This window comes from Phalaenopsis equestris, unplaced genomic scaffold (genome assembly GCF_001263595.1).
Source record: "Phalaenopsis equestris unplaced genomic scaffold, ASM126359v1 Scaffold000002, whole genome shotgun sequence".
Classification (NCBI taxonomy): Eukaryota; Viridiplantae; Streptophyta; class Magnoliopsida; order Asparagales; family Orchidaceae; genus Phalaenopsis; species Phalaenopsis equestris.
This window is the reverse complement of record NW_018164444.1, coordinates 52,143,124-52,157,888: the sequence shown is the minus strand read 5'-3', so window position 1 is coordinate 52,157,888 and position 14,765 is coordinate 52,143,124. Positions and strand designations below refer to the sequence as shown.

The following is a 14,765-nucleotide window of genomic DNA, read 5'->3' as shown; positions in this document are numbered from 1 at the left end:
TTTTTGTCTTTTCGCTGTCAAAGAAGTTTCAGATTCTTCCACCATAGAGATGCAACAATCTTTAACTTAATGGTGAGAAATTTTATCATTATGCTCGTGGGACATCCTGGTACTCAAATATACATTTTATTGTCTGGAGCCACTCGATGAGCTTGTTCAGATCCATGAAACCGTCAAAATATAACAAGACAATCTTCACTCCAAAATTATAACTTCTCCTTTGATATTCATTGTCAAATCTTCGGGGTATTGGTTCTTCATCACTGAAAACTGAATAGCGAAAGAGATTCAATTCACCCTTTCGATATGGCAAGTTAACGTTGTGGCTACGAGTGACCTCTCTAGATTTTCTCTTCTCTAAGACTGCACGCCTCTATTTTATTTGGAGGATTTCCTATTGCGTATCCACCATGGTGATTTCCCGAATGCCCCATTGAAAGTCTCCTTAGCGGTATGATATCTCATTCTTCCGATGGAAGTATTTACGAAAAAGGGAAAGGTCAGAGTTTGGTCGGGAATTTAGAGCATGGTAGAAAGTATTAGGATAAAATTTTGGTGGAGGTGGAAAATTGGATTTTGAAAATTTAGGGTTTGGGCTAGGAGTGATTTTATTATTATTATTTTTTTTTTTTTTGTGTTAGATTATTTGGAATTTGTTTGGCGGGTTTAATGAAACTAGGGTTCGCTAACCCTGACACCAAATAAAATAGTTCTAAGACTCCTAAAAGGTACTTAGGAAGTGAGATTTGAGAAAAGATAGTTGTGGAATATCGGGGGAAGAAAATAGTCGAGGTTGACTGGGTTTGGTCGGAGATAGACGTCGATCGGCTGATGTCTTGGCTAAATACAACGGAGAAAACTCCAATTCGACGATGTTCGGGAGGCGAGGAGCTTCAATGCCTATTCTTACATAAGCTAAAGACACATCACTTGCGAAAGGAAAAGAATACAACACTCCATTAGGATATAACCAGAAGAGATATCTCCAAAATCATCAATTCAAATCAAAAGTCTTTCCCCTCGGGTTTTGCATACAATATTTATACTAATAATTAAGCTAAACCCTAATTAGAAAAAAAGGAAAGTAGATAATGAAGAAACGATAAAAAAAATATTTAGCTGATTTGATAATAGGGCGAAAAATCCCTTACTAGATGTTTCACAGGGCAGGAGTCCCGTCCAACTCGTTCCACAATCAACATAATTTGGTCCCACATTCTGGAGACACATCTCACGTCAAATAATAAGGTGATTTTTAGTGGTTTGAAAATTTATTTTCTCTAATACTTAGATTTGATCCAAAATTTTTCCTATCCTCTCAATATCCTTTGGTTTTTTCTTAGTTTTCTCAATAACTGCTAGCACTGGATAGTTCTTTTTCGGGTTGTTTAGTGAGGTTGGGTTCTAAGGCTCTAAAAATATCTTAAGTTTGAGAACTAATAGCTGTGATACAAAGAATTTCTTTTCCTCCAAATGTGGGTTTAAATGTAAATCAGGTATTATGCCAAAAGAATACTAATAATAGGAATTGTACTCACCTTAACATTGATAGAATATCGATTATAGAATTTTGTTTCTTAGAAAAATAAAACATAAGAAAATTAGAACAAAGTTAATAAAACTTTTTTTTGTAGCTTTAGCGATTTTATATACCCTTTTCTTTCTTCCAATTACTAACATATAATATAAATTATTAAAAATCATAACTTTTGCTTTGCACACTATATTTTTTTTTACATAAAAGAAAATTGAAATTGCTGTTTACAAAAAATTAATTTAGTAAGCTTTAAGATATTCATCTTAGAATAATAAAGTAACCTTAGTTGTGAGATATTAAATTAAGTAAAAGTGTAAAACAAAAAGGAGAAACTGAACTAGCAATGAAGAAGATGAATAATAAAAATTTTGGCCTATATGAGATACCTAATAAGAATTGGTGAGCTACGAAAAATATAAGAGAATTATGAAGAAAATTTCGTTTAATAAAATCCTTAAGACAACAAAACTCCGATTATTGGAGAAGGATCATTTTATTACAAATTTTTAAAAACAAAAGAGATATTCAAGATTGTAGAATTGTAATAATCATAAGGGAATCAAACTCGTGAGTAATACAATAAAGTTATAAATATGAAAAGGAAACACTGGTTTAGTAAAACCACATGAACATAAAAAAATTAATTTAAGTTTTAAGATAAGAAGGTATAGTTAAGTGAATTTTATTCCAAAGTAATTAATGGAAATAGTACAAAGAAAAGTCTTTAAATGCTACCAATATATATTCAAAAAGGAATATTTAGGAGCTCAAAAACTTATAAAAGATACATAAGATGTAATTGTGATTAGCATTGGAAGTAATTGTGAAGTGGTAAAAAAATACCAAAACTTATAACGTAGCATTAATAACAATGCCAAGTCACTATCATTTTTATTGGATATGAAAATACTATAAAAGATATTCATAGTCAAACACATTGGTATTTGTTATTTAAATAATATAGTTTTAATGGTTGAAATTAATTCTCAGCTAAGAAAATCATAACAATTGATATTTTAGAAAACAGAGAGAGAAATATGAGGAACGAGCATCATGCATCAAAATAAATAATTTTGGTTAATATGAATCTATTTTTTTAGACAATATTATTTGGAAATAAAGCGATACTAGGATGTCCTAGATTTAAGTACCTTAGATCTATTGTTCAAAAGAAGAACGAAAAAATTAAGCAAGATAACTTCTAAAATTAAATTTGCATTTTTTAAATGGATAATTGTTTGGGGAGTACTGTATACTACTAGGATACAAGAGGAAAAATAAAATTTTAATACCATATGGATTACAGTGTTAGGCAACAAAGTACCCATAGAGCTAAGCTGTCTGCAACATATATATTGTTAACTAAGGAGTCTAAAATTATAATATTAGAAGGAAAAAATAAATATTACCCATTAAAGAAAATATAGGCCTGGACATGAACAAAAGAAGAGAAAAAAGGTTAGGCCAAAGATAATGTGTGTAATAGTACAAAAGAGTCTTGCACAAGTAGAATTAACACCAATAATATGCACAAAAATGCAGAGAGATTTAATTAAGCCGAACCCAAATAGAACAAAGGCTAAACATGATAGTTATTAAAACTTCTTACAAAGATTTGACACTGGAGTTGACTCAAATCACAATAGAAAAAGCAAATATTATTATTGAAACTCAAATATGAACTTACAAACAACCAACTGGAATAGGAAATAAGAAAAATCAAGGCATCAAAAAACAAAAGTAGAACCTGATACGACACAAACACTCAACGAGAGTGGATCGCAAGGTTGTGGTAATGGTCAGTGAGGCCTTGGAAGGTGGCTTGGGGTGGGAGAGATAGTTAGCAAGCAGAAAACAACAAAGCAGCAGTTTCCACAAGGCCATACAACTAGCAGACAACCGGGGGACGATGTGCGAGGGTTGTCTGGGTTGATGACAGTAAGGGAAAAGGACGTCGGAAGTGAAGATGAGGAGTTGTGTTAATGACAGTTCACTGAATGAGTGAAACAGCTGACCGAACGGCTGGAATAGCAGGAGATGGCTAGGATTGGTCGTTTCCAGGAGGCAGAAGCAAGCGAGAATGACGGCGGCAGAGGTGGGGGAGGCATGGGACAGCGAGACAACAAAAAGAGGACAGTCCTGAGGGTGCAGTGGGGACGTGGATGGCTGGACAGTGAGGAACTGCAGGAAGAACAACAAAAGAACTACTGGCGGGGGGTTGCAAAAAGAAGGGAGGCGAGGTAGTGAAACGAGAGGGATGCGTGAAGGAATAGGAAAGGTAATCACCACCTAGAGACCAAGATACAACCGAAGCACCACATGGAACTCTAGGATATGGCAATTGAAGGGAAGAAAAGACATCGGCGATTGTTCCGATACAAAACACATTAAAAACCAAACCTAGAACAATAAATATATAATAAGAGGATAGTGAGGAGTGGCCCGGGAGGGCTGGCCGACTTCACAATAGCGAAAAAACCTGGATGGGTTTGGTCAACAAACAAAAAAAGCAGCCTGCATGTTCGCGGGACTGTAGCAAATTGTGGTTGTAGAAATGAAGGCTCCCGGGTACCTCCCATGTCATTTTCACTCCTTGAGAATCATCACAAAGAAATGGTGATTTACATGTTCCAATATCATTCATTTGGGTGGTATAAGTGTTAAAAGCAAAGTTTTCGTGTTATATATGTAAACACATTAGAATTCAATGGTATGTATGTAAATGCCAGAAAAATATTTAACTCCCAAGAGTAACTAGTTTAATGCTAAGTTTAGATGTCCTAAGCTAGTTTTTGTCCAAAATTGGGTTCCTTCTGCACTCAATAATTGAGTTGCTGCTAAAATTATAATTCAAACTCCAACAGGAAAACTTTCAGCTAAAGTGTTCAGCAAATAAGAGCGTGAACTTCATATTCCTTGCAATCAGATGAACCGAGAACAATAGAAGAAAGGTGCATTGAACCGAGAACAATAGTTGCATACATACAACTCAATTCCTACGCATTTACACATCCACACCTAAGCTTTAGGCGGTGTTTGGTAGCATACTTTTAATAGGATTTAGTCATAGATTTAACATAAATCCAGCTAAACACCAATAAAATGAAAACTAAATGTAACGCTCCATTAAACTGAATTTTCTTGCATTTAGTCTCTTTTTCTCGCTTTCCGTCTCTTTGACAACCTAAATCAGGATTTACTAAATCCAATTGAGAGGCGGATTTAAGGATTTATTCCGTCCTGCTACAAGCGCCATCTCCATCACCATCTCCGTCAATATAAATCTAATTTTTTATCGGATTTACTAAATCCTGTTAAATGTAAATGCGGGTTGCAGTCAAACACCACCTAAATCAGGATTTACTAAATCCAATTGAGAGGCGGATTTAAGGATTTATTCCGTCCTGCTGCAAGCGCCATCTCCATCACCATCTCCGTCAATATAAATCTATTTTTTTATCGGATTTACTAAATCATGTTAAATGTAAATGCGGGTTGCAGTCAAACACCACCTAAATCAGGATTTACTAAATCCAATTGAGAGGCGGATTTAAGGATTTATTCCGTCCAGCTGCAAGCGCCATCTCCATCACCATCTCCGTCAATATAAATCTAATTTTTTATCGGATCCCTGTTAAATGTAAATGCGGGTTGCAGTCAAACACCACCTGACTTTTTTACTTTTATATCACCCAAATCTTTCATATCACATAAAAATATCACAAATTTAACTTTTAAAAAGCAAAATACACCTTTGTATTGATTCATAACTTTCAAAAAATACCACAAATTGATTCATAACTAGCAAAAACATGCCAAAAAAAAAACCTAAAAAATAAGCCTAAGTTCATAAAGCGCCCTATAATAATGATGGGAAAATAAATAAACCTTGAATATTAGTACATACATTATTCAGCCTGCAACATGTTAAATATTGCACAAGTGGACAAATTTTTCATAATTTAGAAAGGTTTCCCGATAAAGCTGTTGGATCGTTACACTAACACTGAACATCCATTGATGCATATTCTAATATGCACATCTACTTGTCCTGATACATGTCTGTGTAATCTAAAACATTCTTTCTAATCATTCAATCTAACAATTAAAAGGTAATGAAATTTTTAGGCAATAAAATTGTGAAATGATAGCACAATTTTTGCCATGCAAGATCCACACTCGCTAAGGCTCCCATTCCATATTCTTCCTACTCTACTACTACCTCATTGATGAGTTGGATCCATACTGCCCACTCATCAACCCGTAGACTATTGTAATTGTTATGTAGCTAAGTATATACATTATTTCATGCTTTCCCTATCAAATACTTTCCTTGGATTGCATAAATATTGTACATGTTAGAATAAAATATACGCAGCCAATTTTTGTCATCATGGAAGAGCGCTAGGCTTTTTCTATTCCTTGTAAGTTCATTATCGAAGTTATCATCAATGCTTAACACAATAGTGCTGCATTCATTGTTGCACTCTTCTCCTCTTTCGATAACTTTAATTTTCATCATAGCATTGCTGTAAATACTTATCCATGTTGCAACCTTTATCGTCACATTACTGCAAAGTATTCTCATTTGTACAGCATTTATCAATGTATTACAGCAAATTATTTACATTAGAACGGCCTAAATCTTTATAGTCGCATTTCTTTCTTATCTTTATTTTTTTACAATCAACAGAATTGTTGTTTTACTGCACATGTACAACAACAATATTTACAACCCATTAGTCTCAAGACTCTATTGCAATTAAGGATTGAAATCAAAATCTAATGGGAGCATTGTTCAACATATCAACTAAATGAAAAGAATCATCTAAAGTGTTGTGATTGATTCACAAGTTTTTAACAGAAGGAAGAAAATGGTGCCAAAAGATAAAAAAGGTTATTCAGGTTACCTGAAAAAAATTTTATAATGGGTGCTTGTGCTCTAGCATTATCAAATATTAACTCATGTTCTCACATGACTAAACACTCAAAAGATGCCCACATTTCTAGCTCTTGAATCATTAATTCAAGAGCTAAAAATTATATGACCAACTCTAACAAATTTATTTCACAATATGCATTAATCCATTCATTCATCAACGAAATTAAAATTAGAGAACGTCATTGAAATTTTTGTGAACAAGCAAACTACAAATGCATTAATTTTTTAATAGATACAAACGAACCCTTTGCCTTTTTACTTTCATTCATAATTAATGCAATACACAAATGCATTAATTTTTTAATAAGATATAAAAGAACCCTTTGCCTTTTTACTTTCATTCATAATTAATGCAATACACAAATGCATTAATTTTTTAATAAGATATAAAAGAACCCTTTGCCTTTTTACTTTCATTCATAATTAATGCATCCAACGACTATCCTCTACATGGAACATCTTTGGGGGATGGTGGATTGTTTTTATTGATGATTGCACCCATCTATCATTGATATTTTTACTAAAAACTGATAAGTATCATCTTCCCCACTTTCCTCCACAAAATCAAAAATTAATTTGGTTTTGAAATTATAAGAGTAAAATTCAAAAATGTCATAGAAAACACTAACATTCTCTCTTCTCACTTATAAGAAAATGAAAAATATTTGAGTCCTGATCATACACACACACCTCAACAAAATAGAGAGGATGAACGAAAGAATAATCACTTGCTACTATAAGGGCTCTCTTTTAAAAAAAGGGTTTCAAAAACAAAAATGGGGGAAACAATTCTAACAACTACCCCAAACTAATTACTTGCAAAGAGTATGGATTTCAAGAGTTCTAAGCATAGCCTAAACATATTATATCAATATAATACTAAATAACCTTATTTTCACAATATTTGGAAATAATGTCTTTGCTCATACACATTCCAAAAACAAACAAAAACTTGATCCTAGACCAATTAAATATGCTTGATTCATAATTTTCCCACAAAAAATGGCATAGATACTGCCATCCTCCACAAAAAAAAATTATTTTTGTCCATTGATGTCATTTTCAATGAAAACATCATTACCATACTACTAATTATTAAAAGGAAGAATATTTTTCATGAAGAAAAGTTGGTACGAAATTGCAGTGTCTTATCTCTTATCCTAGCAAATAAATTTATTTTAGAACCAGTTAATCCTACACAAATCAAATATATATAGGAAGCTCCATCTGCTTAATCATTATAAGTTTGTTCATAAGAAAGGCATCACAATCTACACAAGTCTAATTAGCTAAAATAACTGTTATTACTGAATCCATTGATAAAACAATCAGCCTAAAACCAAATTACAAGTGCTTCCATGAAACATCCCTTACACTTGCTTTTATCTGTAAAAATCTCTCTAATAGTCACCAATCTTTCTTGCAAAATATTTCTATCTCTAAAATACATTTAAGGTTTTAAATAATCCAAAATAAATTAATGTTAAAAGGGAAGAATTAAGAGTCCTTTAAAAAGACATGAGATTTAATAAAATTATAAATAAAAAAAACTTCCTAGATGTAAATGGGTATTTATTGTAAAACACAAATCTAATAATTCCTAAAAGGTATAAAGCCAAACTAGCAGCCAAAAGTTACATTCCAACATATGGGGTTGATTCCTTTGAAATATTTGATCAAATCGCTAAAATGAACACAATTGAAATTCTTTTATCATTAATAGCTAACAAGGACTAAATATAATAATATGGCATAAAGCATATCTTCTTATACCGTAAATTGAAAAATGAAGTACATACAGAAATCTCATCAAAATTTGACACAATACAAAATAAAAGATATATAAGCTAAAAAAGCATCATATGGGCTTAAGCAATAACCAAATGTGTGTTCCAGAAAGTTTGCTACGGTAATGCTCAATATGGATTAAAAAAAAAATCAAGAAACACCACCCATTTATTTGTGAAACACAGAGCTTCAAGAGAAGTTTCACACTATTAGCTTATGTTGACAATATTATCATTACAAACAATGGCCTGGAATAAATGGAGAATTCTAAGAAAATATTACCCTAAGAATTTAAAGTCAAATAATTAGGCAAGCAAAAGTACTTCCTTGGCATTCACACTTGACATGATACCACAACAAAAATAAATAACTAAGCTTTTGAAAAAGATAAGGCAAGTTAAGATGTAAATCTGTCAAGATTCTTCTGAAATTTAATCATAAATTTGAAGATATTCCACAAGGCACAGAAGTACGAAGGCAGTTCTACTTATCTCACAATACAATGACATTACCTATATTATTGTATTGGTGGCTCAATTTATGCACATTCCTAAAACATTACTCCTAAAAGTAACATACAGAATTCTACAATATTTGAAGAGAACATTAAAAAAAAAAAGACAATAATAAAAAATATAAAGGAAGTGACTCTTAAAACATATACAGATGGAAATTATGTGAGTTCTATGGTTGACACTAGGGCAATTTAAGATAGTGCACAATACTAGGAGAAAATATCATAACTTCGATGGACAAAAAATAAAATATGGCGGCAAAATTTAACACAAAAGTTGAAGTTAAATCAATGGAACTAGAAATCTGTGAAACACTATGGTTAAGAAAATCATACTAGAGGGGTAGTGTAAAACAATAACATAATTTCCATCGAGACCCACACTCACCAAGACTTTCCCTAGTACCTACTCAGCAATTCGTAATCTATTGCAAGTATTTTGTAATTAATTTTATTCATTGATTTCATATTTTTCATATAAAATGACTTTGTAGACTTGTATAAATTTTATATATATCAAAATGAAATATAATAATTCTCTTCAATTCCTAAAAAAAAATCCTTATAAAATTAAGTCATCTTAAGTCACACGTCTATAATATACTAATGTTTAGAGACACTATATCTAAAAAAATGTTATGCCCTTCATGAAAATTATAAAACATTTCCTTAGTGACCAAAAATAAGCTTAAAGATAATGCAAAATGAATTACAATAAAGAACTAAATCTACTTTATGAACAATACACAATCAATTATTGGTAGCCAAAAGCCTCAAAATTTCAAATCAAGTACCACAAACATATGATTTGCAATGGTATATCATAAGCCAAAAAAAAGCCACCCAACAATAGTCCACTAATTGTTTGCATATGGCCAATTTTTTCTTAAATATCGCATTTATTCAATTGTTACAAAATCCTAGTAAAATGAAGTCATCGTGGGTAACCATATGAACAATATACCAATGTTTGGTGACATTATATTCATAAAGTGTATGCCCTTCAAGAGAAATCTAAAACATTTCCTTAATGAATGAAGCAATCTAAAAAACAATGTAAAATATTTCACAATAATGAACTAAATCTACTTCCTGAACAATAAACAATCAATTATTGGCAAATTATGTTTCCCCAAAAGAAATTATTTCTATACCGCTTATTCCACAGCTTCTGAGATTTTTGCATCATTGAGTTTTGTTGAACATATAAAATGACATCATGAGAAAATAGGTGACCCGAAATACTATCATCCATAAAATCCTAAATTCTGAAAGCACTACGATCACAGACTTTCAAAGTTTACAATAGGACCAAAAACTATAAGACATGGCTTATAGAAAAATGGTTTCAAGCCATATATCCAATAGCCACACCATATTCATGATGGGCACCCATTTAAGGTGTGCAAATCAACTTATTATTTATTTTCATGCTCGGTATGTTGAAACTAGACAATTCAATGAAAAAAATAGATGCTAATAAATGAGAAAAAATATTACATAAAGATTTTCTAATCAATAATATTTCACGAATATAAAATTTTTAGATGAAAGCAATGCTCAGGTAGACAGTCGGTGTTTTCTTAGCAAATGAAATGCTATTAGTGCATACATCTTACTAGAAAGAAATTAGATGGTGGATTCGATGCACAAAAGTCCCACATATAAATTGAGCCTAAAAGGAAAATTAAATAATTTAAAAAAAAGAAAGAAAAATAAAGTATTTTTTATACTTTTTATTTTTAAAATTCTATCATAGACCTGTTTCTATCACAATATTATATTATGTAAATTTAATAAGCAAAACAAAATTAAGGACATCATAATACAAAAGGAGCGTATTTGATACTCTTTATATGTCATGGAAAAATATTTCGATAAAAATTCATGACATAAGTTAAGTGTTGTTGAGATGATAATGCTAAGGTGGATGAGTGACTTGACACATAGAGACAAAATGCGAAGCGATGATAATGCTAAGGTGGATGAGTGACTTGACACAGAGACAAAATGCGAAGCGAATGTATCCGTGAAAGAGTTGGTGTAGCTCCAGTGGCAAGCAAAATTAGAGAAAGTCATCTTAGATAGTTTGGTCACATTAAACGTCGACCATTTGATGATCTGGTTAGAAGAGTAGATGTTCTATATTCAACTTATGTTAAGAAAGGTAGAAGTAGATCAAAAGAGGATTGGGCATATTGTATAAAAAATAACTTTAATTTATTAGAATTAAATGAGAGTAGACACTCGATAGGGAACAATGGAGAAAAAGAATTCATCTAGCCGATCCCACTTAGTGGGATAAAGGCTTTGTGTGTGTGTGTGTGTGAATTATGCAAATACATAAATATCATAATTAGAATGTTAATTGTTTAAATTTATCTAGCGTGCACATGTGTGTGAATTATGTAAGTATATAAATATCATAATTAGAATGTTAATTGTTTAAATTTATATAATTTTTAGTAACATTAATCCTCTATAGGATGACTACATACGCCTGATGGATGTTCAAAGTTAGACATCTCCAGAAAAGGTCGTTGAGTGGATCGTCTCAATAATCAAATTTTGAAATGAAATGAAAAAAAGAATTTGTGGTTGAGGTTATCAAGTTATAGCTTCTAATGCCTAATTCCCTCATACTTCTTATTTTTTTAATGCAAAAGATGATATATAGCAAATGGTGAGGCAACAAGAAAATGCAATGGCTAAGAATTTGCATGCACACATGGATGAGGTGCATACAAAAAAAATGGAAGCTATACAACAATAACAACAAAGCTCTACAACAAGGAGCAAGAGATGAAAAAGAAGAGGAAGATGGTGAAAGTAAGAGTGGGGGAGAAATAAATGCAAGACATACATTTTATTTTTATGTGTTTAGGTTTAATGCTATATATAATCAATATTTGATGTATGCTTCCCAATGTTTAAGATATCATGAGTTGTGTTTAATGTTTAGCATGAAATTTCTTAGATTATATTATCATTTACTTATTTAAATGGAATGTTTCTTTAGTACGTGTTGTGATGTGAATATAAATATTTCTGTTGTGATATCAATCATTTAAGTTTTAGATGTTTTGTTCACATTAAAAATCAATAATATGATGATTCGGTTAGAATAAAAGATATTTTAGCTTCGACTGACGTTAAAAAAAGCAGAAGTAGACCTAAAAAGACTTGGGGCATATTGTATAAAAAATGACCTTAATCTATTAGAATTAAATGAAAATATGACACTTAATAGGATGCAATGGAGAAAAAGGATTAATGTAGCCGACCCCACTTAGTGGGATAAAGGCTTGTTGTTGTTGTTGTTTTTGTATGGATATTTTAAGCTTTAGGTGAAGTGTTTCCCAAAATAAATAAAAATAGTCCTATAGAACTTTGATAGAAAATTCGCTAGAATTTGATGCAAACAATTGAAGTAAAAAACCACTAGGAGCAAAGCTAACATAAAAGATATGTTAATTGCAAAGAACAAAATCAACATAAATGATCTCTAAAATTTTTTTTTTTTTCTAATGGATCATTTACATCGATTTTTTTTTTCCAAAAGGCATTGTGGCAACCATCTGCCTATTTTCCCTCTGTAATTCTGACGAATTTCATCGGAAATGCATCAGATATGCTTTTATGGTGGATTTTAAATCATCGGTAAGCATTACTGGCACAAGAAAATCTATTGAAGAAGCACTTTTTGACAGAACTTACTCCTTTATGACAATTTTTTTTCTCTGAAAACCATTGCTTCTTAAAGTGACATTAGTAGTAATATAAACTTCATTAACTGCACAAGCATCTAATGAAATCTCCATTCTCCACAGTCAGAACCTTCTAAGAAAGCAAGAAGCAATCATAAACTGAAAAAACCAATCTTTATTATTGTCTAAGATTCAAAATGTTGCTATCAAATTACACATTAGAAAATAACAGCAATAACATAACCACAAATAGCAAAAAAAATTCACTGGTCAGGCAGAGCGAAACCCAACCAAAAGTTGGTCCTAACCCAATTTATTCCTCCACATTCCAACTTCTAAATAACATAATTGGTTTAAAAGCAACAAAGTAAAAAAAAAATGCATTTTTATTGGCAAGATTATACTTCTAGCTTCAAAATCTGAACCCAAATGAAACTTCATGCTCTCAAAGAAAATCAAGCTAATTAAAATGTAACAAATCTATATGTCAACAGAAAAGAAACATCTGAAAAATAAAAGCAAAAACCAATTCCCAGCAACCTCACCTCACAAATTCCTTAATCCAAGTCTCTTCGACTGTTATCTGTCCCAGAAGCTCCTTGGCCACCGAAAGATTCATCATTCCCACCGGCACTCCCTTGCGCATCCTCCGCACTGTTGGCATCAGCTTGAGACCCCGATCCCCTAAACAGCCAGGGAATATTTATCCTAAACCTCCGCTCCACCGGGGTTGATCGCTGCCCAATGGTGTTCTGCTCCTCAGATCCCACAGGCGCCCCACTGGACCCAATAGAACCCCCACTCTCCACCCCCGCAGCCGAAAGTGGCGCTTGGTTCCCCCCACCCTTTCGCTGCTCATAATCCTGATCATCCGTTGGGAGTTCATACCGGCAAACCGGACAGGAGTTATGAAGCTCAAGCCATGGTAAAATGCAGTCCTTGTGAAACAAATGCTTGCAAGGCAGCTGCTTTACCATCTCCTCAATCTCAAAAGACTCCTTGCAGACAGCACACTGCGCCTCATCTGAAGCGAGTTGGTCCTGAGCAATCTTAACATCAGGAAGCGAGGCTATGGCCGTCTTCGCAGCCGGCGGTGTGCCATACCGATTAGGATCGTTCTCAGCGAGCTGCTGGATGAGTTGTTCGAGTCCCGGACCAATGAAGTAATCACCGAAGCTAACCGCCGGACGGTCGCCGCCCTCGAGAATAACCTGAACATTAGCACCACCCAACATGGTCTGAATGTACCTTTGCAAGAAATCGAAGGGATTAAACGCGTTAGGGCCGGCGGATGACGAAGTAAATTGGCCAGCATCAGATCCATACAATCGCGAGGGATAGTAGCCTGAATCAGAGCCGCGGAATCGGCCGGATTCAGGGCCAATGAGGGAGAAGAGATCGCTGGGATCTCGAAGGTCAAAACTTGTGGAGCGGGAGAGAAAGATGGGTGATTGGGAGCCCGGGGGGCTGAAGGGGGCGGCGGATGGATTGAGTGTGAAGGCGGGTGGATCGGGGTTAGGAGCAGTGGTTGGTGCGTCGAATTCTTCGATGAAACCACCATGACAAATAGGGCAAGCAAGCTCGCCGGAGGTGGATGATTCGATCACAACGGTGCGGTTGCACTGGTGGCAGAAGTACCTTCGGGGGGTGGCGCTGCCGCCGGCGGTGCTCGGTGGCTCGGCGGACATGGCTTCTTGGGGAAAGAAGGAGAAGCCAAACGGGAGCAGAAGAGTAGTCAGAAAATGAGAATCGGTGGGCGAAAATTCAGGTTATGGTTCTCACTGGTCAGGCTATCTCACTTCTGGCTAAGACTCAGATTAAACACACGTTGTAAAAATATTATTTACATATTTAACCTCAAGACTTCTATATTTATATTTTATATGCATGCCACTCTAACTTTAGCAACACATTAATAATATTAATTTTTTTATTTTATTAAAATGAAAATACCAGTGTTATAAATGTAAATATCAAGCTATAGGTGTTAGAAATGTGAAAACATAATAATTGAGGGTATGCATGTAAATTTTCCTTAAAATTTTGATTCAAGGATAATTAGCATCAAATCATCAAAAATTTGTGCGTGGTTGAGTTGATTTTATTAGAAATTATAATAGAGAGAGAGTGGGGAGTGGAATAGGTTTTGGATTTATTTTATATATTATTACTTATTTATCATCACTTTAAGAAATACGAAGATTTATATATAAACCACACAATTATTATGTATTTATATATCTAATGTCTAAATTTTAATTTTTATAATAACATTTT

General features: G+C 33.2%; 2 protein-coding genes across 2 annotated transcripts in view; both read right to left on the bottom strand.

Moving 5' to 3' along the window:
• Window positions 1–6,125, bottom strand: part of LOC110018883 (wall-associated receptor kinase-like 20) — a 46,728-nt gene extending 40,603 nt beyond the window's left edge. The window contains exon 1 of the mRNA XM_020716358.1: window positions 5,912–6,125. Coding sequence (XP_020572017.1) covers window positions 5,912–6,125 — 214 coding nt within the window. The remainder of the gene's footprint in view (window positions 1–5,911) is intronic.
• A 6,815-nt stretch (window positions 6,126–12,940) lies between these two features.
• LOC110030398 (E3 ubiquitin-protein ligase RING1-like) lies at window positions 12,941–14,288 on the bottom strand. The gene has a single exon (XM_020733096.1). The coding sequence runs from the start codon at window positions 14,174–14,176 to the stop codon at window positions 13,046–13,048; it is 1,131 nt and encodes a 376-aa protein (XP_020588755.1). The 5' UTR covers window positions 14,177–14,288; the 3' UTR covers window positions 12,941–13,045.
• Window positions 14,289–14,765: the final 477 nt, after the last annotated feature.

What these genes read in the sequence shown, in the direction of transcription:
- LOC110030398 (XM_020733096.1), bottom strand. Translation starts at nt 14,176, where the DNA reads ATGTCCGCCGAGCCACCGAGCACCGCCGGCGGCAGCGCCACCCCCCGA.